This window comes from Periplaneta americana, chromosome 1, assembly GCF_040183065.1.
Source record: "Periplaneta americana isolate PAMFEO1 chromosome 1, P.americana_PAMFEO1_priV1, whole genome shotgun sequence".
Classification (NCBI taxonomy): Eukaryota; Metazoa; Arthropoda; class Insecta; order Blattodea; family Blattidae; genus Periplaneta; species Periplaneta americana.
This window is the reverse complement of record NC_091117.1, coordinates 25,681,369-25,706,884: the sequence shown is the minus strand read 5'-3', so window position 1 is coordinate 25,706,884 and position 25,516 is coordinate 25,681,369. Positions and strand designations below refer to the sequence as shown.

The following is a 25,516-nucleotide window of genomic DNA, read 5'->3' as shown; positions in this document are numbered from 1 at the left end:
TCCAACAATTCGGTTCTGCATTCTTGATCTTCCCTGATGGAACCGATACATGTATTTATGGCACGTTTAGGGTATATCTCATCACTATACCTCGGATTTTCAGGCACTTAAAAACTAACTTTTAGGCACCTAAAATAGGCCCTGAATTTATCAAAATAGGCACTAAAACATAGATTTAGGAATATAAAAATACAATTTCAAGCAGCTAAAAATTCTATTTTATGCAACTATCCACACAAATTACAGTGACAAAAACAGTATAAAAATATTTGGTTAGAAACTTTATTTTTGTTAAGTCTTAAATTATGAATACCGGTACGTAATTTTTAATGAATTCATCGACCTCATTGCACTAAGGCTGCTAGTACATAAGTGCCTATATTACAATTAAACTAATTAATTTACCAATGAATTTACAATTAACACATTATTCATAGTTGGCATTGCAATACATAACAACGTTTTCCTCTAATTTTCTATTGTGAAACTTTGCCTTGCCTTTTGTTACAGAAAACCATTTTATAAGCGAAAATAATTCTTTGCAATGATACCTAAGCAATGGATGCATATTTAAATCTAGCAGTATTTGCCATGCTGATTTCTTTAGGGAGAACTATATCCTACCGATTCGTCACATTCCTACTGTCTGCTCCGGTGCTAAAAAAAAAAAAAAAAAAAAAAACCTTTCAGGAATTTCTTCATTCCTACAACCAGGATATTTGAACCAAGCCTACCCCATGACATTCAAAACTTTCTCTTTCACTGCTACACCAAAATTTAAAAATATATACGTAACAAATAGAAAGAGGCAATTTTAGGCTCTAAACCTTAAAAATAGGTCTCAATGGGCAAAATAGACATTTTAGACACCATAAATCCACTTTCAAAGGTTCATATGTTATATAAAATGTGAAGTTATTTAACTACGTTATCTCTACAGAAAAAATAGGCATTTAACCTAAAATCCGAGGTCTACTCATCACGTTGAGTAGATACTGTGAAAGCTTTAATCATACTTAACTACTGTGTTATCTATCACGTATTACGAAATCGTCCCATAATATACAAGATATCGAGGATGACTCCTGAAATATTTATGTAATATTTTTCATGTTCAAGGAGTTTACTTATCTGATAAAAGTGCACGAAACTTCCTGCTGTTGCGGCTTGATTGCTGAGCCGGTTTTCTATATCTGTTGATGGTTTTACTTAATTCACAGTACCGTTATTTGCTATTTTCTTTGTATAGGTATATTATTATTATTATTATTATTATTTGGATCGTGAGGATGTAAAATCAATTGCACTGAGCAACAGTAACAAATATAAATGATACTCGGGAGGAAATTAAACACAGAATAAATATGGGAAATGCCTGTAATTTTCGGTTGAGAAACTTTATCATCCAGTCTGCTGTCGAAAAATCTGAAAGTTAGAATTTATAAAACAGTTATATTACCGGTTGTTCTGTATGGTTGTGAAACTTGGACTCTCACTTTGAGAGAGGAACATAGGTTAAGGGTGTTTGAGAATAAGATTCTTAGGAAAATATTTGGGGCTAAGAGGGATGAAGTTACAGGAGAATGGAGAAAGTTACACAACACAGAACTGCACGCATTGTATTCTTCACCTGACATAATTAGGAACATTAAATCCAGACGTTTGAGATGGGCAGGACATGTAGCACGTATGGGCGAATCCAGAAATGCATGTAGAGTGTTAGTTGGGAGGCCTGAGGGAAATAGACCTTTAGGGAGGCCGAGATGTAGATGGGAAGATAATATTAAAATGGATTTGAGGGAAGTGGGATATGGTGATAGAGACTGGATTAATCTTGCTCAGGATAGGGACCAATGGCGGGCTTATGTGAGGGCGGCAATGTACCTCCGGGTTCCTTAAAAGCCAGTAAGTAAGTAAGTAAGTAAGTAGTATTATTGTCTGGAAATATAAAATTTGGAAATTTATCCTTTGAAGAGGTGGAAAAATTCAAATAACTGGGAGCAACAGTAACAAATATAAATGATTCCCGGGACGAAATTAAACGCAGAATAAATATGGGAAATGCCTGTTATTATTCGGTTGAGAAGCTTTTATCATCCAATCTGCTGTCAAAAAATCTGAAAGTTAGAATTTATAAAACAGTTATATTACCGGTTGTTCTGTATGGTTGTGAAACTTGGACTCTCACTTTGAGAGAGAAACAGAGGTTAAGAGTATTTGAGAATAAGGTGTTTGGGAAAATATTTGGGGCTAAGACGGATGAAGTTACAGGAGAATGGAGAAAGTTACACAACTGCACGCATTGTATTCTTCACCTGACATAATTAGGAACATTAAATCCAGACGTTTGAGATGGGCAGGGCGTGTAGCACGTATGGGCGAATCCAGAAATGCATATAGAGTGTTAGTTGGGAGGCCGGAGGGAAATAGATCTTTGGGGAGGCCGAGACGTAGATGGGAAGATAATATTAAAATGGATTTGAGGGAGGCGGGATACGAAGATAGAGACTGGATTAATCTTGATCAGGATAGGGACCAATATCGGGCTTATGTGAGGGCGGCAATGAACCTCCGAGTTCCTTAAAAGCCAGTAAGTAAGTAAGTATCCGGATCATTTGCCGTTTCCAAAATTTTTATTACAATGTCTCACCAATGTTTTTATGCCACACAATCTTCTTCGCAAAATTGAATATCAAATTCAAAATCGTCGCGTATTTTCTTTTGCAGTCAGACGCCACGTGTCGGTTTGAAGAGTCACTCGTGACTGGAAAGAGACTCAGCGCTGGTTTCCGAGTGGCGTGCCCCCATCCAGAGCCTTACTGAAGAAGGCTCTGCCCCATCCCATCTTCTCTGTATGCACTGATACATTTGTTTACATGGGACAGACTCGAAAAGTCATGCCTCGGCCCGATGTCCGAGCCACGCTTCCCTATGAGAATTACGCCTAAGGACTCGCGTTAGGAAATGCGCATTGATTCAAGTCCTCATGGTAAAGAAATTTTCTCATGAAATTTCTTCCAGCGTATGAGACCGGTGCCTATCCAAAAGTGAATGAATAAACTAAATTGAAATGGAATATGACGTAATACTGTTTATTCCCGATTCGCAATTCAAAATTAAATGTTTTAAATAATCCAAAAAGTGAATCTATTTGCAAAAATTACGGTAATAACATAATGTACTTTTAATAGTGATGTATCTATTAATTCAAATTATTAATCAGTATTGTGTTGTTTCTTTAGACCTAAGATTTGTTTTGAATATGATTGTATAACAGTAAAAATTAAACTGTGTGTATTTTTCATCGCAATTTCTTTGGCACTAGGATGTAGGAAGTACGACGGGTGCATGTGCTTGAATCTTTTCGCAATCCGTTCTTCGCATTACTCATGCGTTTTCAACATGGCGGCGAATGTATATGTCAGTGTATCTGGCCCTGCGTTGTCATTCTTACTATACGAAAATGTGAAAAGTTCGAGCGACCAGGTAATTTTATAAGTAATGGTTCAACTTATGCTTTTGAATTATTAAGTTTATGTTGCTATTTTGAGCATAATGTTGCTGTTGTAATATATCTCGACTGGCTTGCTGGAGCCCATCCCAGATTGAGAGTCAACCAAAACAGATTGTCGTATTATGATTTACAGGAAGGATTTCTTCTCGGAGAAGTAGTTAGTCATGTTACTGACACTATAAGCGATTCTCAGATGCGAGGAGAGAAAACAGAAACATTAATAAGTAAGTACTATGTATCAAGAAAATAAAATATGTAGGTAAAGGTGCAAGTGGCTATTTTGATGCATTAACACATAACCCTAATACACTATTTTGAACATGCAATTTTATTGGTACTACAGACCATATCAAATTCATAATTATTTGTCCAACTCCATTTGTAACCTTCATTTACGGTAAGATAATCATTGCTATTGTAAAATGCTACAATAAACTTTAGTTTGTAAAAAATAGCTACTTCTATATAGTATGTGACACAGCAATATTGATAGTTTAGTTGTGTTTTACTTTGACCGAAATTGAGTTTGCATTGGAAATGGTATAACTATGAACTTTATATTGACGAATTTTCGGCAAATTTATTAATTATAACAATTTTATTCTAGGTTCATTTGAGTGTAAATATTCTGTTTCTCTTCTCCAATTTCTTTTATGTCCCATAGTGTAAGTACCTGTTTTTATGTACGACGTACTGTTTTGAACGGGCCTGCCCTGTCTGTACCATTGGTTTGATTTAAATTTCCATTTTGTCCCGTTTACATTTGAAAATGAATTTCAACTTTAATTCAAACGAAGCTACCATATTTATAAAATAGCCTTTAACATCAGTCGTTGAGAGATATGAATCCCGGCATTTTGTATATACATGAGACTTACTCGGTGTTCAGTGTTTATTGAAGTGAATTAGTCATTAAGCATTTAGAATTTTAGTGTAAAATGAAGGAAGTTAATTTATGGGTATTGCAGTGGTATTGCATTTTAGGTGTATAAATTCTGGGAGACTTTTAGGCCTAATACATGTAAAAGCACCTTAATGCATGGGGAATCATTCAGAAAAGTAAAATGATACAAAAAGTAGACAGAAATGTTCTTATTAGACCTGCAACTGTAACGTTTACGTTTTAGAGATAAATTCTTGGAGATGTTTTAATACAGGCATACATTTTATATTCCGGCACTTGCAGCAATAGAGTCGAAGTAGCAGTACACAATGTGGGCTAGCTGTACACAACCCTGAACACCGTGTGACCGATAAAGAACAGAAAACACGCTTACCTTTTTCAAAAACGTTGTTGAAAGTGTTCCCCATGTGCTGTGAGGCAGGCATTGTAGTGTCTAAACATATTTTGCAGCTCAGCTTCCGAAATGTAGGCTGTCTCTTGTCGTATATTGTTCTGCCCATGTATTGTGGGTCCCTATCACCACGGCATGGCGTGTCCTCAGGTTACGGATAGAGGAGACGGCCTCCAGATATGGAGGGTAGCTGTGAATATATTGAATAAGTAGTCATGGACAGCCGATACTGGGTGGTCCTTCAGCTTGGGGGTTGGGCGAAGGGCTAACAACCCATCACCGTAAAAAACAGCTTGTTACAAAACCATACAATAAGAAGTTGCAGGACAATGGAGAAAGTTACACAATGCAGAACTGCACTCATTGTATTATTCACTTGACATAATTAGGGACATTAAATCCAGACTTTTGAAATGGGCAGGGCATGTAGCACATATGGGCGAATCCAGGATAATATTAAAATGGATTTGAGGGAGGTGGGATATGAGGGTAGAGACTGGATTAATCTTGCACAGGATGGGGACTGATGGTGGGTTTATGTGAGGGCGGCAATGAACCTGCAGGTTCCTTAAAAGCCATTTGTAAGTAAGTAATATTATTCTGTAATTCAATGTTCATGGATTTAATTTAGAGACTCTGTCTTTTAAACTGTCCCATACATAAAAATCTTAGGGCGTTAAGTCTGGGGATCTAGCTGGCCACAACCCTATACTAATCACCCTCTCATCAAACATAACAGCAGTCACACTCAATGAAGTTCGAGTTGTATGGACTGTAGCCCGATCTTGCTGAAACTCACTGTACATTCTTTTTTTTTTTTTTCAGGAAAAAAACTAATGTAAAATTTGGGTTTTGTATTGGTCAGCACTAATTATTTCGTGAAAAGAAATGGGACTGATTATTCATTTGCACTTAACTTAATGCATACCGTACACCGACCTTAGAATCATGTAATGGACTTTCATTAAGAAGTTGTGGATTATCTTCTGATCAATACCGATTATTTTGAGTGTTAACTTGTCCATGCAAATGAAACCATGCTTCATCACTAAAAATCACAAATTCTGGGTCTAAATGGCCGTCATATACAGACTAAAAATTTATTTTTCTATGTGGATCCCCGGGCTCTAGTGTGTGCACTTCTGTAACTTTGTATGGATGAAATTTTAGTAATTTTGTCTCATTATGTGCTGATGTATGGCTGATCCCGGCTTGTTATGCTAACTTCGTGAGAGATTTTCATAGCGATTTTTCTAATCGAGCATCTATATCATCCCGCTGTTCCTCAGTTATAACATGGGTCTTCGTCGTCTTTTCTTGCCCAATACTGATCCCATTGTTTTGAATTTATTCACTGTAGACCTGTCAAGTGAATCAACCCCAGGAAATTTTTCTTGAAATTCTCTCTGACACTGAGCAGGTGATTCGTATTTTAAAAACTTACAACAAATGAAAATTATTTGTTCTGTATTAAATCTCTGAACCCCCACTCAAGCAACAGACAGAGAAAGACTGCACACAGTAACAAGATGACCGTCTATCAGCGGCTATGCATGTCCTTGAATGGCACTTGTGCAACTGGACATTGTTGCGACACAGGTCCTGTAAGCAAGCAGAGGAAGATAATATGTATGCACTGTAGGTGGGCCTAGTAAGAGTATTTCTGTCTTCTTTGTCTTGGTTTATTTTTCTGAGTGATTTCCCATGCTTTAAGATGATTTTATATCCATTACATCTCCAAGAATTTACATCCTTAAAATATAAGATTAAGCTACCATTGCACCTATATCATATGACGAAGGATGAATGGAACAGACAAAAATTCTCTCCGGCACCGGGATTTGAACCCAGGTTTTCAGCTCTACGTGCTGATGCTATATCCACTAATTCACACCGGATTCCCATCCCGATGTCAGATCGAATCCTCTCAGTTTAAGTTCCACCTCTTGGGTTCCCTCTAGTGGCCTACCCTCATGCACTGCGTCACAGATGTATGACAGTGGCACAGTGTCCATACATGTGCAGAGGTGCACTCGTTATGAGCGACTAAGTGGCCGGAATCCAACTGAGTAAGCGCCGTCTTAAATCACTAAGTGATTATTTTTCGCATATCATATATAATTATGATGTACCGAAGTACATATGATATTTCCGTGCAGAAATTCTGCGCCATCATATGATGAAGGATAAGTGGAACAGAGAAAAACATTCTCTCCAGCACTGGGATTTGAACCCGGGTTTTCAGCTCTACGTGTTGACGCTCTATCCACTAAGCCACACCAGATTCCCATCCTGATGTCGGATCGAATCCTCTCAGTTTAAGTTCCACCTCTTGGGTTCCCTCTAATGGCCTACCCTAATGCACTGCATCATAGATGTATGACAGTGGCTACCTAATTAATTACTGGGGGGGGGGGAGTTTTGCTCGTTATCAGTGATGTACGTTAGTAGAACAGATTGCATAGCAGTGTTGAGAATGAGAACTACGAGGGTTGCGCTGAAAGTCTGAGCAACCCGTTATTATAAATCTTAATTTTTAATTTTTGACAAATCAGATACATCATCTTAATCTACAGACATTTCTGTCGCTTTTCAACATGGCTGCCATTTCTTTGCACACATTTTTCTCACCATCTGTAAGTTTGAAAATTCCCTTGTGGTAGAAGTCTTTTTCAGCTTCCTGAAACACTCACACGCGGATGTCCTCCAGCGTCTCAGCATTGGCCTCACAGCTGTTCCTTTACAGAACCGAAAAGATTGCAGTTGGAAGGTGCCAAGGTCGAGGAGGATGTGAAAGAGTTTCCCACCCAAATGAGCTGATTTTCTCCATGGTGACACGAGCAATGTGAGGCCATGTGTTATCGTGTTGCAAGATCTTCTTTCCAGGTTGTTTCTCGCACAGTGCAGAGCATATATAGCAGAAGCATTTATGATCTGTCCGGGTTTAAGAAATTCAACCAGCATGCATCCCAGAACTCATCAACTCTTTCTTTGTTGCGTTCCATGGAGGCAGTTCGAGGGCGACCGCTATGAGGCTCGTCTTGGATGCTCATTCCATTTTTCAAGTGTTTCACCCATCTTATAACACTGCTGGCGCCCATGCACACATATCTGTATGCACGCTGAAGTCTGAGTTGAATTTCAGCAGCAGATTTTTCCTCTTTAAGAAGGAATTCAATGACAGCTTGTTGTCGAAACAAAACATCGTTGTCGGTCATTTTGCAAACACTGCCTCTGGTCATGTGGTAGAAGCTAATGACGTGACAATATGTCAATACATAGTGTAAAGTCTGTAGATTACGATCATATAGTCGTTTCTGATTCTAATGTAATTTTAAAAAATGACGTATTAGAATTTTTCTTTGAACTTAAATTACATTTGATGAGTTAATGACTGAATTTGGTATAATTTTCCTCTATTTAATACTTAATTCCCTCTTTACCCTTTCTTATCCAGTCCTCTGACTGAACTCTTACTTTCTTCGACCCCGACAGCATTAGAGCATTCGAGGCCTAGGGGTTCATTTCACTTTCCTTCCTCCTCTTTCTACTTTTCTGCTCCTAGTGTTGACCTGCTATGGCACTAAAATCGTCCTCCAGTGACTTAAGGAGGGGAAGCTGGTGATCAACAAGATCTCCCAGCTAGGTCCAATGGACCCGTCGACCAACAGTAGGTGTGGTCCTCCAGACAATCTGGGGGTTGTGTGTGGATGAAGTAGCCACCAAAACGTTAAAATATGGTGTTCACTTAAATCGGCTATAACTTGCCATTTTCACTCCAATATGAAATGAGTACCATTAAGGTAAAATTATCCGGAGGTAAAATAGTCCTCCAATCAGATCTCTGAGTGGGGACTACTTTAATGGTACAGAATCAACTAAACATCTAACAATGGAATACTGGTGGTATAACAAAATTTAGATTGGCAACAGGCCATGATTGTTTGGCCAAACACCTGCATAGAATTGGAATATATCAGTCCCCTAACTGCCCATTGTGCAACTCAAACCAAGAAATGGATTCGGAACACCTCAAAATCTGTGCTTCAGTGGCTGGCCATGATAATATCTTCGAAAAATATTGGAGTGCAAGAGGTCAAATGACTTTGTCAAATGCCTGGCATTAGAAAACAACAACAACATTTGTAAATAAATTAAATTGCAACTTATGTAATGTTACATTGCTTTGTTTTCGTATTTTTCAGGTGTAAACTCTCTAATGCCAATTTCAAATGCTGTGACTTTTTATAATGGTATTGGGAAAGTAAATCATGAAAAGCTGAAGGAGTTTCTGAAAGAAAAAGAGAAAGTAAGTAATTTGTTTGAAATTGTGAAAGATGTTTATATAGATACAGTAAACCTTAAGAGAGAATGTTTACAAAATTCAGATAAACTTCCGTTTTAACTAGCATATTGTCTCAAATTAGCAAGGAAATTTGTGCCTTATTACATTTTATAAAGTACCATGTCTAAATAAGGATTATAAATGATCGAAGACTCATCACTTGTTTGTCTACACCAGTTATGATGATATCATGTCATAATAATTACGTAAACCATTTGTGCACTGAGTGAATTAAAGGAAAAGTAAAATTAAAAACCAAACAGGGTGGCTCAGTGATAAAAAAACTGGACTTGCATTTAGGAGGTTCCAGGTTCAAATATAAGCCACCCAATATGATAGGGATTTTTAGTGGTTTCCGCAATTATTTAATAACTAGGATTGTGGTTATTTAAAGTGTAAATGCGAAATTAGTTCCCTTTCTCACTGCAAAAGAAACAGATAATGTTTTGCAAGATCTCAATCTTTACTAATTGTACAGATACGGAAATAAAATTTGGAGTGTCCTTATTGTATAAGTTTTGCTTACAACACACTGCGCATGTGCAGTAAACAAGAGTCCCTGTATAATGCTACTTGTGGACAGTCGTGTGAAATTGTTGCTCACATACAGATGGACTTCCATCAAGACTCGCTCAAAATATTAATTCCATATCTGTACACGATGGACTGGTCATAGAGATCAAACATTACAACTGTGTACCACTCCAAACAGTCGACAGTCGTGAAATGACCTCGAACATAGTACTTACTTATGGTTTTTAAGGAACCCAGAGGTTCACTGCTGCCCTCACATAAGCCCGCGATCAGTCCCTATCCTGAGCAAGATTAATCCAGTCTCTATCATCATATCCCACCTCCCTCAAATACATTTTAATATTATCCTTCCATCTACGTCTCGGCCTCCCCGAAGGTCTTTTTCCCTCTGACCTCCCAACTAACACTCTAGGCCTATATGCATTTCTGGATTCGCCCATACGTACTACATGCCCTGCCCATCTCAAACATTTGGATTTAATGTTCCTAATTATGTCAGGTGAATAATACAATGCCTGCAGTTTTGCAGTGCGTAACTTTCTCCATTCTCCTGTAACTTCATCCCTCTTAGTCCCAAATATTTTCCTAAACACCTTATTCTCAGACACCCTTAATCTCTGTTCCTCTCTCAAAGTGAGAGTCCAAGTTTCACAACCATACAGAACAACCAGTAATATAACTGTTTCATAAATTCTAACTATCAGATTTTTTGACAGCAGACTAGATGACAAAAGCTAGGCATTCAAATCATTCTAACATTTCTGATGATACTACTATCCCTTGCTTTACTGTAAATGAGCATATATGCTACTTAGGTGTAGATTTTTCTGATGTTTTGTATATTCGATTCCCTAACCGTTTGAAATGTAAATAATTTTACCTTTTATGTGTGTTTTCCAAATTATATATAATACACTTTGTCAAACCTGGCAGCCTTTTCATAAAGGAAGCTTAATTAATTAAAAATAGAACTGTACTTATGATTGACATATCCACAATTTGTATGTTTATTTTTTTGTGATTTTCTTTATAGGAAGTAGTTGGTTGGTACAGCTTTCGGCGTAATTCTGTACTTAGCCCACACCTTCGTGAAAAGCTTCTCCATAAGGAACTCTGTTCATTTCTGTCGCATCTGTCATCAGAACATTTCACAATGTGTTTATTGAACACATCAGTCTCCACTCCAGGATCAACCCATGTCTTTAATCACAAGTTCATACGTTACCGTCACAGGTTGGTGTGAATAATATACAAAATTAAGCCTTAATGTCATTCTTACATGAATTCTAAATGTGGTACATTTCTGATTAGGTTGTTAGGCTATGTGTATGACTAATTACATTTAGTTATTTTGAGATCATGAATAACTGCACTAGACGTGTGCATGAACCCGCATGTGTATATGCACATGTACTTGCTATATAGCCAGGCATGAAGGTTTAAAATTGATAGCAGTGAAATGATCTTGTTTATTGTGATTTTTCTACCGTTTTCCATTAATTTCTATGAATAAAATTAGTCTAAACATTGTTTTAGAATTTAATTTCACAATAAATCATCTAATAACAGACATTGCTTTATATACTAAGGGTACTGGGTAAAGTTGTTAGCAGTATTTTCGCATATAAATATAAATAACATGTATCTTTTGTATGAAAGCCGCTAATTGGAAATCGAATTGGCTGAAGGAGCTGGAACGAGAAATAAGCAGATTAGGTCTAAATTGGCTATGGAGAGAACTAGGGTCAATAAACACGAAAACTATTGGAAGAATAGTAAAAGAGAGGGCAAACGAAATTTCGAGACAAGATACTTTTAGTAATATGAAAGACCTAGGATCACTAAAATACTATAGGGAGGTGAAGCAGTTTTGGGAACAAGTAGAATATGTTAGACTAAATTCAAGGGAAGAGAGAACAGGAATGGCATGGTGGAGATTAGGTATCTGGAGACTCAAGAATAGGAGAGGGAACGTAGAGAAGGATAAATGTCCTTTGTGTGGACTAGCTGAAGACGCAATGCATATTGCGCTTAAGTGTCAGGCAACGAATGATTTGAGACACAGTTGGGTAGATAAAAAATTTCTACAAATAAACGCTATAGTAGCTTATAAAAAATGAATGGTCACCTAAACGCCAGCAATCTGCATAAATTAGGAAAATTTCTTTTTAGAGTTAAAATTAGATGGGATTAGATAAAGCTCTAATGGAGATGGAATTATAAATGTTGAGTAGTCACACGATAAGAAACTACGAAGAGTAGTTAATGAAGTTAACAGAATAATTCTCAAGAGATTGAGTATAAAATGAAAAAGCTAAGGTAGGAGTTTTAAATACAAGAGCTATACTTATTATTAGTTGTGTATTATTATTATTATTATTATTATTATTATTATTATTATTATTACTACTACTACTACTACTACTACTATTATTATTATTACTATTATTATTATTATTATTATTATTATTATTATTACTACTATTATTATTATTATTATTATTATTATTATTATTATTATTGTTATTATTGTAAACAGAGGATGCTTATAGGTTCATTATGAATTAGTTTGTGTTATATTTGTATTGAGAGTGATGGCGGATTAAGAACTGGAATACATCTAATCCGCCATGACGTGAACAATGATCGTTGAAATAAATAAATAAATAAATAAATATAAATATATAAAATATTTTCCCCCCTCTGTTTCTAATGTCCTTTGCACTTGTGATAAATGTTGGTGAGTTGTGAGCTGGCCACAGAAAAAAGTTAGCTTTCATTACTTTAATACAAAAATGGCAGGAAAAAAAAAAAAAGAGTATTGAAAAATATTATTTTTATTGTTATAAATTCAGGAACCATTTACTCAGAAACTACTTTGATAAAGGGCTGAAGTTTTGTATGCTAATGTAAACTATATAGCTCTTCAAAATGAATGGAATACTATTTTAAAGTATCTAATTCATGTAGTGAAAATTTGGAAATACATGTCATATTTTTATAGGACAAAATACACGTGTCGTATACATTTGGGTTTTTTTATAGGATGTTCGAGGCTCTTCCTGTACAAATACATAATCTGGGTGAAGCTCCACAGTCAGAGTACAAGTTAGTTCCTAGCACAGCGTGCTTATCTGATTCTTTCAACAACATAATTTCTTCCCTAAGGTATGTTATAACAGTTGTATTTCATTGGTATGCCTTGTAGTACAGATGTAAACTGTGTGTGGTGGACGAAGTTCAGATACCATCAAACTATCTTCCAGAAATCCATGAGACGAATAAGTAAACCCAGAATCAAAGAAAGCTTAAATTAAATTACTTACACCTTTCACTCTCATAGTTATTGTGTTCAGAAGTAAACTTTTGTGTATTCCATGTGTCCTGGAACTTAATATGTAACAACGTTTTTCAACCTGAAGGGTTGTACCTATTTGCATTGTAGTTCCGAAATGTTAGAGACGTTAATTTCCAGGACACGGTGGAATACCTGAAAGTCTAAACTGCGTGAGAACTAAGATTGTGATTGACACTAAGTGGGTGAACTTGCACATATGGAGGCTCGGCATCACTTTGCCCATTCACAGTTCATGGCCCAGTAGTGACGTAAGGAAACAAGCACTCAGCATTGTTTTTGTGTGTGTGTGTGCGTGCGTGCGTTCGTGGAGGTGTGTGTGTGTGTCGCGCAAATTGCGCACCACTTCGGCGTGAGTCACGTTATGCATGATGTGAGAAATTATTCATTCTCCTCATGTCCATTAAAGTTAAGTAGATCGCGAAAATGTGATATAAAAATTGGGTCATGTTATAAAAAGTTTGAAAAACACTGTTGTGAAGAATGTTACCCAAAAATCTGTAGTTAATAGTTATAGGCCCACTTTCTTCAACCTTTGTTAAAATGCACCTAACATAGCGTTAATTAACTGTAAGTTAAAAGCATGAATTGCTGTTAAAAATATTGCGTTTCTTCAACTTTACATTTCACATTTTAACATTCTGTTTGTTAACTCTCTGTTAGGACCAGAGATTCTAGAGTTTAACCATAACCTATAACCAAGTATAGGCTCACGTCTGTTTTCTGAGCTCTGACAATTGCGATTCTCGCTTGTTTCCGTTGTTTGATTCAGAGAGGATAGAAGTTTTTCTATTCTCTCAGGTTTGATTTCTGCTTCTTTCCTCGTCTGTATCACAATAGCATGGAGCAGCGTATTGGTATTGCTGCTATGAAATGGAAAACACTGGAACAAATACAAATTGTAGGACAAATTTCTCTTCGTTCGAAAGAAATCTTCATCTGGAAATTATTTCGAAGTATAAACCAACTAATGAGAATAAACAAACAAACGGATCTACGTTGAAAGCGAAAAGTGAGGCTTGGCAGAAAATAGCTATAGCTTTGTATGAACTTCTGATCTGTCAAATCACAGAAATCATCCGCTCTGTTTATGTATTCATGGATGTCATTTTCTAAATAATCCAGATATAAAAGTTCAACATCTAACGTACCAGCCATATTGGATACTTCTATGCTAACAGAGAGTTAAATGATTTAACGGCATGAAATTGGGCAGTTAAATTAACATAGGTTTTAACAGCCTCATACTACTAACAGTAGTTGAAGAAATGCTTCAACTGTTAAGTTTACAGTTAAAATGGAATAACACACTGTTATAATTTAACAAAGGTTGAAGAAACCGGGCCATAATGATTTATATCTATCAAATTATGCCAAGCCCGACTGAGCAATTGCTGACCTCACGTCCACATGCCTCAGCACAGAGATGAATGATAAGCCAACTAGTATGAGGGTAACATGTGAGCAGCACAGTTATCTGTCCTCCTTCTTGGCTGTTATAACTGGCTTAGAAAACCGGATTTCGCTATGCACTGTACCTTCCCAAATTCATTACAGTGCTGGGTGGGCACCAGTCCAATACACTGGAGAAAATTTCATGAGAAAATTCTTTCCCTATGACGACTCAAATAGTGCTTATTCTGTAATGTTGTTAGTTCAAGACATGATGCCTTAGAATCTTATTTGTTGTTTATGCTGTCAGAAATGTAAGTAATTTGGTGCAGAACATTCTAGGAAGATGTAAGAACTTGGATGTTTCTTTATTGGTAGATGTTTTTGATTTTATTTAACCCAAAGAACATGCATTAAATATTAACAATTATCTTCAGGGCCAGTAGTGAAATGAGTTCAGATGCTTCTTTGGTTTGCAACATCCAGAAGGCTCTACAAGAACACTTGCGGAATCTTATAAATGATGTTGAACACTCTGAGAGGAAAATAGCTGAGCTGGAAAGAGAGGTGGACTCACTCAGATCGCAACCAGGACCAATTTCAAATGGTTTGTATGAGTGTCATAGATTATTTTTTTGTTTTCCAGTGGCATCAAGCTTGTGATTTTAGGCTATCTCACTGGCCTTCTGACAGTACAATATGTTTTTTTTTTATTCCACTGCATTGTAAGAAGCTCGACATTATAATATAATACAGTAGAATCTTTTTTATACAGCACCAAAGGGACCAGACTATAGTCGCGACGTTGTTATTCCTGGCGTGACTCCTCCTCTTTGCTTATGCCTTAGGAAGTGAAGGCTCTATAAAGTCTAGATATGTAGTATCGTTCGCCATTTTTGTTCTTTCATTGCCAAGCTACCAGACGAATCTATTTGCCGCACCGCTAAACATTATCAGGTTGTAGCTCCTATGATAATAAATCAAACACACTGTAGTTGAGCAAATAATTGAACGGCAAATAACGTCCTCGTGTGCTTTCTGTGAACACCGAGTCAAAATGGCGGGCGATTATATTAAGTATTTATCGAGCCTTAGGAAATGCACAACGTTATCAAGAGCAAATCACAAGATGCACATGTTTAAATGTAGTCGACCTGCAACGTGATTGGCTGCCAGAAATAACAGCGACGGGACTATAAGTTAGTTCCGGATACGAGATGGTGGTGGTGATTACAAATAAAAACAGTAATAAATTGTAAAATAGTGTTTACAAATTAATTATATAACAGTGATATATAATAAAAGAACAATGTTTAGAATAATAGTAATAAGTTAATAATAATAATGATAGAATAAACAGACTGTACTCTTGAACAAATAAAGAACTGTTTTGTATCAGAGACAATTTACAATTAACTGATACACTGTATATAATAATTAATAAGTAGACATCGGATTTTTAGGCACTAAAAATTGCAGTTTTAGGCGCCTAAAATAAGCTCAAAATTTGTAAAATTAGGCTCTATTTTAATGAAAATAGGCATTTTAGGCACATCAAGGTATCATACTTATTTCTTTCACTGCAATTTTTAGTTATACAATAAAATACGCACAAAAAGTATGTTTAAACATTAAAAAAGAATACTATATTACATTTATAAACAGAGCTGCACAAATTTAATATATTGAAACTAATGAAATAATGATTATTGATATCAAGATTACTCATTTTAAGTTACTGAAATTCAGTTCCATGTTCAGACTTTATTATAATTATCTGCACAGTACACCACCAGAATTTTTTCTAAATTCTCCACAGTTAACCTTTGCCTTTTGTCACTGAGAATCATTTTGAAAGCAGAAAAACTTCTTTCAACCGAAACTGATGTGAGAGGCGCAAATTTTAAATTAGGTACAATAGAAACATCAATACTTACTGGAACATTTACACTTTCCCCCGATATCACTCGATACTTTTTCCAACAATGAAAATCCTACATTCTTATTTAATACGTTGTCCCACTTATTTTTAACTTTTTTCCCAGTTTCGCCCAAAGCAGAATGTATGTTCACTTGAGCTTCCTTTACTATTGCTATTTGGCTACAAAGAGATTGTTTTTCACGTTTTAATTGTTCAATGCTTGCAGGTATGAAAGAAAAGTTTGATGTTATGTAGGCAATATCGTTTTTCACTCGTGAGTCATTCAGACAATCTTTCACTGCTTTCACACACGCTGCACTATCGTTTCAGGTAATTTATCAATAACTGTGACCACTTCTTTAAAATACTTAGAATAATACACCACTGACTGAATCCAGGTTCCCCATCGTGTAACAACCGGCTGAGGTGGGAGTGGGATATCTGGAAAGTTCTCTCTGAATATTGAAATCCTGGATGGGGCTTTACAAAAACATTTTTTTGTGTTAGAAATAAACGAATTGACAAGAGGAAATTCATTCCGGATTGTTTCAGAAACCCTGTGAAGGCCATATGCTAGACAGGTTACATGCGTGAGGTTAGGATAAAATGTTTTAAGAAGTGGAGCTGCAGCAACCATGTATGAGGCAGCAGCAGTACAAAACAGAACTTTAGAATCGTCTATATTACCTGAGTATAAAGACTGTAGGCCTTTATTTACAAAATAAGCAATGGCTTGGCTATTCACTTTCGAAAGTTCCTTAACACATACGAGGTGTGGAATCGAAGGTCCATCAGGACTAAGTTTTCCTACTACCATATTTGCTATATACCTATTCATAGGATCTGAGGTTTCATCCACAGAGACCCATATGTAAGAATCACCTATATCCTCCCGAATGGAAGCTAAAGTTTCATTGTATATTCTGTCTGAGTAATTTTTTCTTAGGGTCGACTCAGATGGGATATTTTGTTTGCAGTAGTTTTGTAAAAACTGTCTTAAAACCGGATTTTCAATTGCATTCCAGGGAATGTTAGCAGCAACAAACGCTCTGGTTAAATCAGCATAGAAATTGCTGCTGAGATTGGATGAAGTAGGCTGTGTTAGTAAAGTTTGTTGCAGTTGATTTTTCTGCTGAGCTTTAGCCTTATGAGCCGCTCCTTGCACATGCTGCTTTAGGTGGCACTTCTTTTCTTGCGAAATCTAAAAATGTAAAGTAAACTGAATTAAAATAAAATCCTAATTGTTGTATTGCCGTATTTCTATCACAAAGTTAGTGGGTTCGAACAATCAAAATTTTAATGACCTGCAAATACTTTAACTATCGGAATTTAAAAGGTTAAAGTGTAGTGGTCTTAAAAAGAATTATACCTCAGGATAGCTCAGTCAATGTATAAATATTATAGGCCTACTCATTAAAATTAATAGAATTTATATACTTCAACTATTGTTACATGCCTGTTTGCTACAAATCTTGCAGAATATTATTTTTCCATCATAAGTGAATTCTGAATATTCTGTTAGCCATTGCCGGATCAATGTAGATTTTGCACTTATATTTTTTCGGCATTATCGCGTTAAACTTCACAGGAAAATGTCCTACCGCTCAAAACTTCTCAACACAAATAAGGTGAGGGAAAGAGCAACTGTTAACGAGCATTCAAATGAACCGTTGTTATTGAGATTCAATTGGACAAAAATACAAAGTTCCACTTATTGTTGCATTTCCTGGTAGTGTTAACATTAGGAGGGCCATTCTTTTAAATATTTTGTAACGGTTTACCCTACTAATTCGCAGTTTTACGACTTTTCATAAATATTTCAAAAACACTCTTTCTCCAAAAATTGTGATTTTATGACACTCTGAAGGGCAGTACAGCTAATCGGTTTCAGACCAAAAACAGTCATTTTTATAGTATAGTATATCTCTGAATCGGTAGCAGCACATGTTGTGATTGTTGCCTGCTTCAAAACTAAGGTTGGTTCTTTGTCGGCATTTATGCCTCCAAACATGTTAAATTCGGTGAAATCTATTGCGAGTGTCGTGAGATTCAAAAGATTTTGTTTCCTTTATCAATGGTTTCATGGCCGGTGTGAAGCAAACTTTCCACTTTTTAAATGCCTTAAATTTCGCAGTGAATGCATGTATAAATTATAAAAAGTAAGAGTAAAATGCGAAACTTTACAGTGAGTTAGGCATTTTTAGGCGAATATTAACAAATTAGGCTCTAATAACCGTTTTAGGGCATTTTAGGGCACTATAAAACTCTTTGAATACCTTTCAATTTCCATGAAACACAAATATTAATAATTATTTTTACTTTTCTCCTAAAGAAACAAAATAGGCATTTGCCCTAGAATCCGATGTCTGTTAATAAGCATATAATGTTATTATTTATCCATTAGTATGTGACTAATGCTAAGCTTGTATTAACTTTCTATAGTTGCGCATGTATTGTGCACTCATCTGTTTCGTGTCAGTGTCAAAGCACAATTGAATAACATTATTTTTTTAATGTAATGCAGTTCCTTCATGAATTAGGTATACAGTAATAAACTCTTCCAAGTAGGTTATCTATACATATATGCATACTACCCTTGTGTATAGAAATGAACTTGCTCACAATGTCATTATATCGGATATGACATAAGCATTTCCATCGCAACTGAAGTCGAATTTCCATTCCACAAAATCTTTTAATTTTTTTTATTAGTGAGGTCGAATATAATATGGAATGGCCCAAAAATCCCACACCATAGGCTGGATTACAATATTTGTTCAATGTGATTGCCACCAGTGCTTTTTTTTTTTTAATAATTTATTGATCGATCAACGCATTTAGCGCTATATAGATCATTTCTAAATAAAATATAAATACAAAACATGACACTGAATTGAGGGCAGCCTAGATTGGGCTCCTCAATGAACAAAAATAATTGTTAATAAATAATTATTTACATAGGTTGGTGTGATGATAAATTTTGATTATAATATGAGGTCCATTGGAAGTCGGCTCTTGATTCTGGTGGGAAATGTGGACTTCCTTCCGAGAGAGTAATGGACGGCGCCTGGAACATTTTCTAGGTTGTTATAGAACTTATTAGCTTGTAAATGAATAAACTGTTTGATTGTGTAAATACCAGTTTCTCTGTGTAGTTGGCTGTTACGGACAAACCAAGGAGAATTGAGTGAAATTCGTAGGACTTTATTTTGAAATGACTGGATGTGTTTAATTTCACTTATTGCAGCTCCTCCCCAGACAGGACAGGCATAAAGCAGTAGAGGTCGTAATAGAGATGTGTAAAGTAGCATGCAATTTTGTAGCTTTAGAGATGATTTCTTGTTGAGGAGCAGATATAATTTAGTGAGTCTTGAGTAGGCCAATTTAAGTTTGTTGTTGATGTGATGTTTCCATGATAGATGGTGACCAGTGTTAAAAAACAACTATAGGGATTCACCCATGTCTCGCAGGATGTGGATCATAAAATACGACGAAAAAGCATGGTATTCAGAAACATTTTACTCAAACAGATGCTGTTACTGATTTTCACACTGTACACTTTTGCTCTGAGGTATCTCCACACTGCAAAATCCATTTGATTCAAATTCGGAGATTGTGGAGCTCATTCCACGTGTCCTCTATGACCAATCCATACATTTCACAGTTATTGTAATCCACCTATGGTGCGGTACTTTTGTGCCACTCTGTAGATGTTTCACGTTAAAGAGATATCACGAGAGGAAGAGGGGCAGAGTGAGCAGGCTATTTCTCAAATCGCAACTGATCTTAACAGCTTCATTTCGGCTACTTTAATTCTTACACATAGATAATTGGTTAAAATCCACTTTTCTCTGCAGTGTAGAGGATGACTATTTTTGCAGTGTAGAGGATGACTATTTTATTAAATTTCGATAACGTTTTGTTAATTTAATACTTGAAAGTGAGAAAACTGGCTTCCCAACATGTCTCTATTCAGCAGGGGCGATTTCTCAGGGCATGCTATGCTTGCTGCGCAAGCTCAATATTTTCGTAGAATGTGTATTTCTCAAAATGGCGTTACGTGCATTAAAATTTATTTTGATTTTTGGAATATTGTATAGGCTTAATACCATCTGCAGGTTGCACACCGCAAGTATCGCAATGCTTGCTCGTTTCTCGGAGCTGCAGGAAAGACGTAGAAACAGCGAGAATATGATGCGCGCGCAAGTGCCTTCCTCCTTGGTCCATCCTAGGTGCACATGCTTCTGTTATGTGCTGTTTGAAGCTCTGGTCCGAGAGCTACACCAACGACTATTTAACGTTACACAGAGCAGTATTGACAGCGGGAATGTGCTGTGATTTGCGAGTGCAATGTAATTATGTTACCTGCTGCATGTATTATTAATTCTTAAACATTAATTTGAAGTATTGCAATGACTTCGGAATTGTGTGTTATTGAAACCTTATTATTAAATCCATTTTCCCGAAGAGTATTCAAGAGAAGACAGACATTATAGAGAATATGTGCGCTCGTTCAGTGCAGCTCAATACAACAATATGCATTGGTTGGCAGGGTCGAAAAAACTAAATAAACTGTTTTGTGGCCATGTTTGTTATATTACATCGAACTTCTACATCTGATAAGCGAATATGATCCATGACTCATAATGATTTCATAATTATAAAATAAATTATGTGGGTCTGATTATTTTTATTAATTATGAATTATTATATCCTCCCATCTTCCCCTATGAATAAAAGAGCAAGCCTAACTTTCGTGACTAGCATTCACCCCTGCTATTCAGGATTTATATGAATAATCTGCATACAAAGTATCAGATGTTGAGTAACTCTTTGTGTTACAGAAATTCTACTGCCACAAATACTGAGAGAAGAGGTGCCCACTACTATTACCAACAGTAGCAATATGAATAGTACAAATTTCGAACCCCCTGTATCTGTCGATACACAAAATGTAGTACCTGCGAAACAAACTAAAAGTCAAAACACCCATCATGCATCTGCAGAGACAAATCACGTGGGTGCTCCACCAAAGGACGAGGCTCCTGCTGATCGTAGTAATTCACCTGATGCTTTTGCGTTTGTTACGGAGATGAAGATCCAGATGAGTCAGCCACAGAATGCAGTACCACAGTCACCTACGCCACCTGCATCTTCTGTTGAGAACTCTAGTGTTGGAAGCAAAAAGCCTCAGACTGAACGTGGGAGAGGTGTTGCAAGAGGCATAGGGCGAGGAGTTCGGAAGACCCAACAATCGAAAACCAAGGATGGCTCGGATGCATCCCCAAATCTTCGACAGGTTTCACAGTCACAGGCATTGGACACTTCAAAAACACCTGTCCGAGGTACCCCAAACATGAACAGTGCAACTCCTAAAACTCGTATGGCTTACTCACAGGCTGTGAAGAGACCTGGTGTTGCTGGGGACAGTGTGGTCACCAAATCACCAGCTGTAGCACAAGCAACTTCGGCAAACGGCTCAACTTCAAGTACAGATGCCCAGAAATAGTGACTTAGTGACATTTCTGGGGAGATCAGTGCAAAGTTTTGATTGTGCTGAACTGTATATTTCTTTTGTATTTCAGTGTCGGCCAGTGTTTGAGTTATATAGCATTTCCAATATAAAATTGAATTTAGTGAAAGGCATTGAAATAAAAGTCTTAAGCATTTGATTTTGGCATTGATGAAGTAGGTGAAGAATATTTTCATACCACCACTGAATATTTTCATGCTACATGTGTGGTAAGTGTTGATAAATTAGTAATTAATGTATTAATATTATTTTGAATCCAGAGACTTCTGAAGTTCTCGAGAGTAAAGTAACAATTAAAAAGTGGATAATTGACGTACGAAGGTTGAGATCATGGAAAATTATTGTTTATAAGATTGCAGTAAAACCCTTCACTGTTTTATTTATTTTGTATCTTTGAACAAAATAATATAGTAATTTTGACTTTCTCTGTGAAGCTGAGACGAAATTTATCTTGTAAATCTTGAAGTGAAGTCATTTATAAAAATTGCATTTTGTGGGTCTTGTTGTGTATATTGTGTTAGCTGGATCACATTGTCGTATAGAATGGCATCACTCTTAACTTCACAGCTTGTGTAACTCGTAAAGAGAGTTACTGGGTTTCGTTGTTACATCTGAAGCATAACGGTGTTCTTAATGTATGCTCCATTGCCTAACAGAATTATATTTCACACAGTGTACATTACAATTATGACTGCCAAGATAGTAAAATCTTAACCAAATGTTTTTTTCTTATAGTGACAGGTACAGATTGTTGTAAAAAAAACTGTTCAAGCTGTTTCTTGCTGTTTCAAAATGAAAACTGTACAGTATAAGCCCAGAATCTTGTACACAAGCTGTGAAGTTTGTGTATATTGCTGGCTATGTTGTGGTTACCTACTGTGCTACAAGCAGTTCTAATAAATGACTTAAATACTAGTACAGATTTATATGAATATTAACTTCAAGATCTCAAAGAGCAAACCAATGTAGAATATTATTTGTGCCAAACTATCTCTCTTTTCCACTTCAGTCTTGACCTGTGTTTGACATCATATCTGATATAAAATCGAAATCATTACTGAAAATGATGCCTATGGAAATTATAAGCATATTATTTTGACATTTATGAAGTAGGTTTACAATATTTTTGTTCCAGCAGTGAACATCTGGTGCATTATCAGTTTGAACCCAGAGACTGTTCAATTTCTCAAGAAGAAAATAGTTTTAAAGTATTGTAACTGGATCATTAGTGAAAAAATGAAAGGAAAGTTGATTTTGGATTGTAACAAGGATAGCTTTAAAAGATGTTTAATCATTCAACTGTTTACCTGCCTGAAAAATACGATAATTTTGACTCTAAGCAGTGCTAAATGAAGAAGCCTCATCTTTCAGATAATTGTCAGATAGAAATTCAGCATATTGAAGTTAAATTTTTTAGATCTTGTTGCTTCTGATCTTACATTTTTTGCATTGCACTTTAAACTTGAGAAGGAAAACATTTTTCTAGCAAGAACACTTTATCTGTAATTAATTTTGAACTTTATGGATAGTATTCCATAATTATGAAACTACTTTAGTCTCTTCTCTTCTCTTCTGATATATTCTAACCATATGGATGAAATATTTATAACTTCTTAGTTACTTGACCTCCCTCTATGCAATATATTTAAATCTTTATCTTTCCATATTCAATGTCATATACAGCAGAATACCTCCAACTACTTTCCAGACATTTAATGAGAAATTTAATTGCAGTGGTTGGTTCAACAATATTATTGGCCTGAAAGCGTCAAAATCTCTGTGCCCATTTCTTTTATAAATGTATAAAATATTTAGTTTTGATTCAGTGTAATTTGATACCAGACACGTAAATCTAATAAAAGAAGGTTTCTGTCGATCTTGCAATATTTGTGTATCTATCTTAACTTGTGTTTCCTATTTTTATCCTTTCTTCGTCAACATTTACCTAAAGAATTGGGTCCTTTGACTCTATGGTATACCTTGGTTGTGTGATGATGCAAGGTTACCATTTCAAACAACTCAGGACAAGGGACACACTTTAGTAGCTATGCAGGGTGATTCAAAACAACACCGACAATGCTTAGTATATTATGTGTGACAGCAAACTGTTCATTTTTCAAGAGGGAACCATGTTCGGAAATTCATGGTTTGGGCACTGTGGGGCATCAAAGTTTTTTTGGATTGCTTCTTATATCCTAATACAGTGAAACCTGTTCAAGACAGAAGTGACATGGTCCTAATTTTTTTTTCCGTTGTGGGCAGGTTTCCGTGTTATTCAGGTGTGAAGTTAAACTGGAATATTTTATCATTTGTATAAATGAAAAACAAAATGGCATGCCGGAAATTGTAGGAATTACAAAATATTCTGTTTAACACTACTGACATTAAATCAGCTTCATGTCGCTTATTTAATTGGTGAATGATCTTGATGAAAATCTCATTTCCTGTATAAATTGTATCGTAACTCACTCATTAAACACTGTAAAGTTTATTAATTACGCTAAATTTAATATCTAACACTATACTATAATACTGTACTGTATATCACAGCACATTATTTAATTGGACTAGGAGCCTAGAAGCCTTGAATTCTGGATTATGTAATTTGTTTGCCAGTTCAAGGGTTTTCTTTGCAGAATAGGTCCAGAAATTTGCACGATCTATGAAAGGGCAAGAACAATCCACTCCCACAACAGTTCATTCATTTCTATGTAACCAGTTGTTTTCTGTTTCCTTTCATGTCACCATTATTGACCGCAAGCCACTGACTCATCATACGGCCTTTATTTTTTAAAGTTTTAAGTTACACCTGAGTTTTCCATTCATAAATTTCAACATTATTTACCATACTCTTCGTTTCTCATTTTCCTCCATAACTTTTACTTCATCAATTAATGATAGTGCAGCATTTTTACGCAACTTTTTTTTATCATGAAATCACTACTTGCGTTCCACCCAGCTACGACAGTATACAGGAGTGAAGAATTGAACATCGTTGAAGGAACTCGTCTGCCTAGTCAATAGGGTAATAAAATTTATGACCACCAGGCCAACACACTCTCGCACCCTCAAAAATTTTACAAAGAAAACTTGTTTTTATCTTACTGACCTACGTAGTTCGTACATTCCTTGAAAGCACATACCGTTTCAAAATATAGTTTACATTAAAGTAGTGTATCCAAAATATTATTTCCGTTTTGAACAGTAGCAGACAGTTTCCGTTTCTGCATTGGACAGTTTCCATTTTATTCAGGAAAAATTACACATAATACATATGAATTTCGCAGGGACCAATAAATTGTTCCGAAATAGACAGGATTCCGGATTATTCAGGTTCCGATTTGAACAGGTTTCACTGTAGTATGCAACCAATTAGCCATCAGCATAAGGTGGATGGACAAAGTGCGCCTAATAACATCCCTGTGCATGCACTACATCTCTCCATAGTCCATGGCTCCCATCCTAACTGGATAGTTTGTGTTGTGTTTGTCAGGTAATGTGGCTGCAACATGATGGAGCTCCAGCTCACTTTGATGCAAATGTGTGGCACCACCTGGACATCACATATCCAAATCGATGGATCGGGGGGGGGGGGGAATGTTCTGTGGCCATCACGGTCATTTGTAA

General features: G+C 36.1%; 1 protein-coding gene across 1 annotated transcript; it reads left to right on the top strand.

Moving 5' to 3' along the window:
• The first annotated feature begins 3,328 nt into the window (after positions 1 to 3,328).
• Positions 3,329 to 23,773, top strand: LOC138691765 (BRISC complex subunit Abraxas 2-like). Its single transcript, XM_069814163.1, has 7 exons — positions 3,329 to 3,486; positions 3,648 to 3,738; positions 9,015 to 9,118; positions 10,722 to 10,921; positions 12,734 to 12,856; positions 14,873 to 15,042; positions 21,201 to 23,773. The coding sequence occupies exons 1-7, from the start codon at positions 3,349 to 3,351 to the stop codon at positions 21,863 to 21,865; spliced, it is 1,491 nt and encodes a 496-aa protein (XP_069670264.1). The 5' UTR covers positions 3,329 to 3,348; the 3' UTR covers positions 21,866 to 23,773.
• The last annotated feature ends 1,743 nt before the right edge of the window (positions 23,774 to 25,516 follow it).

Bases quoted from the DNA above. Each gene is read 5' to 3' on its own strand.
- LOC138691765 (XM_069814163.1), top strand. From the start codon at position 3,349: ATGTGCTTGAATCTTTTCGCAATCCGTTCTTCGCATTACTCATGCGTT. The intron at 3,487-3,647 runs GTAATTTTATAA...TATGATTTACAG, and splicing joins TGAAAAGTTCGAGCGACCAG to GAAGGATTTCTTCTCGGAGA. The intron at 9,119-10,721 runs GTAAGTAATTTG...TTTTCTTTATAG, and splicing joins TTCTGAAAGAAAAAGAGAAA to GAAGTAGTTGGTTGGTACAG.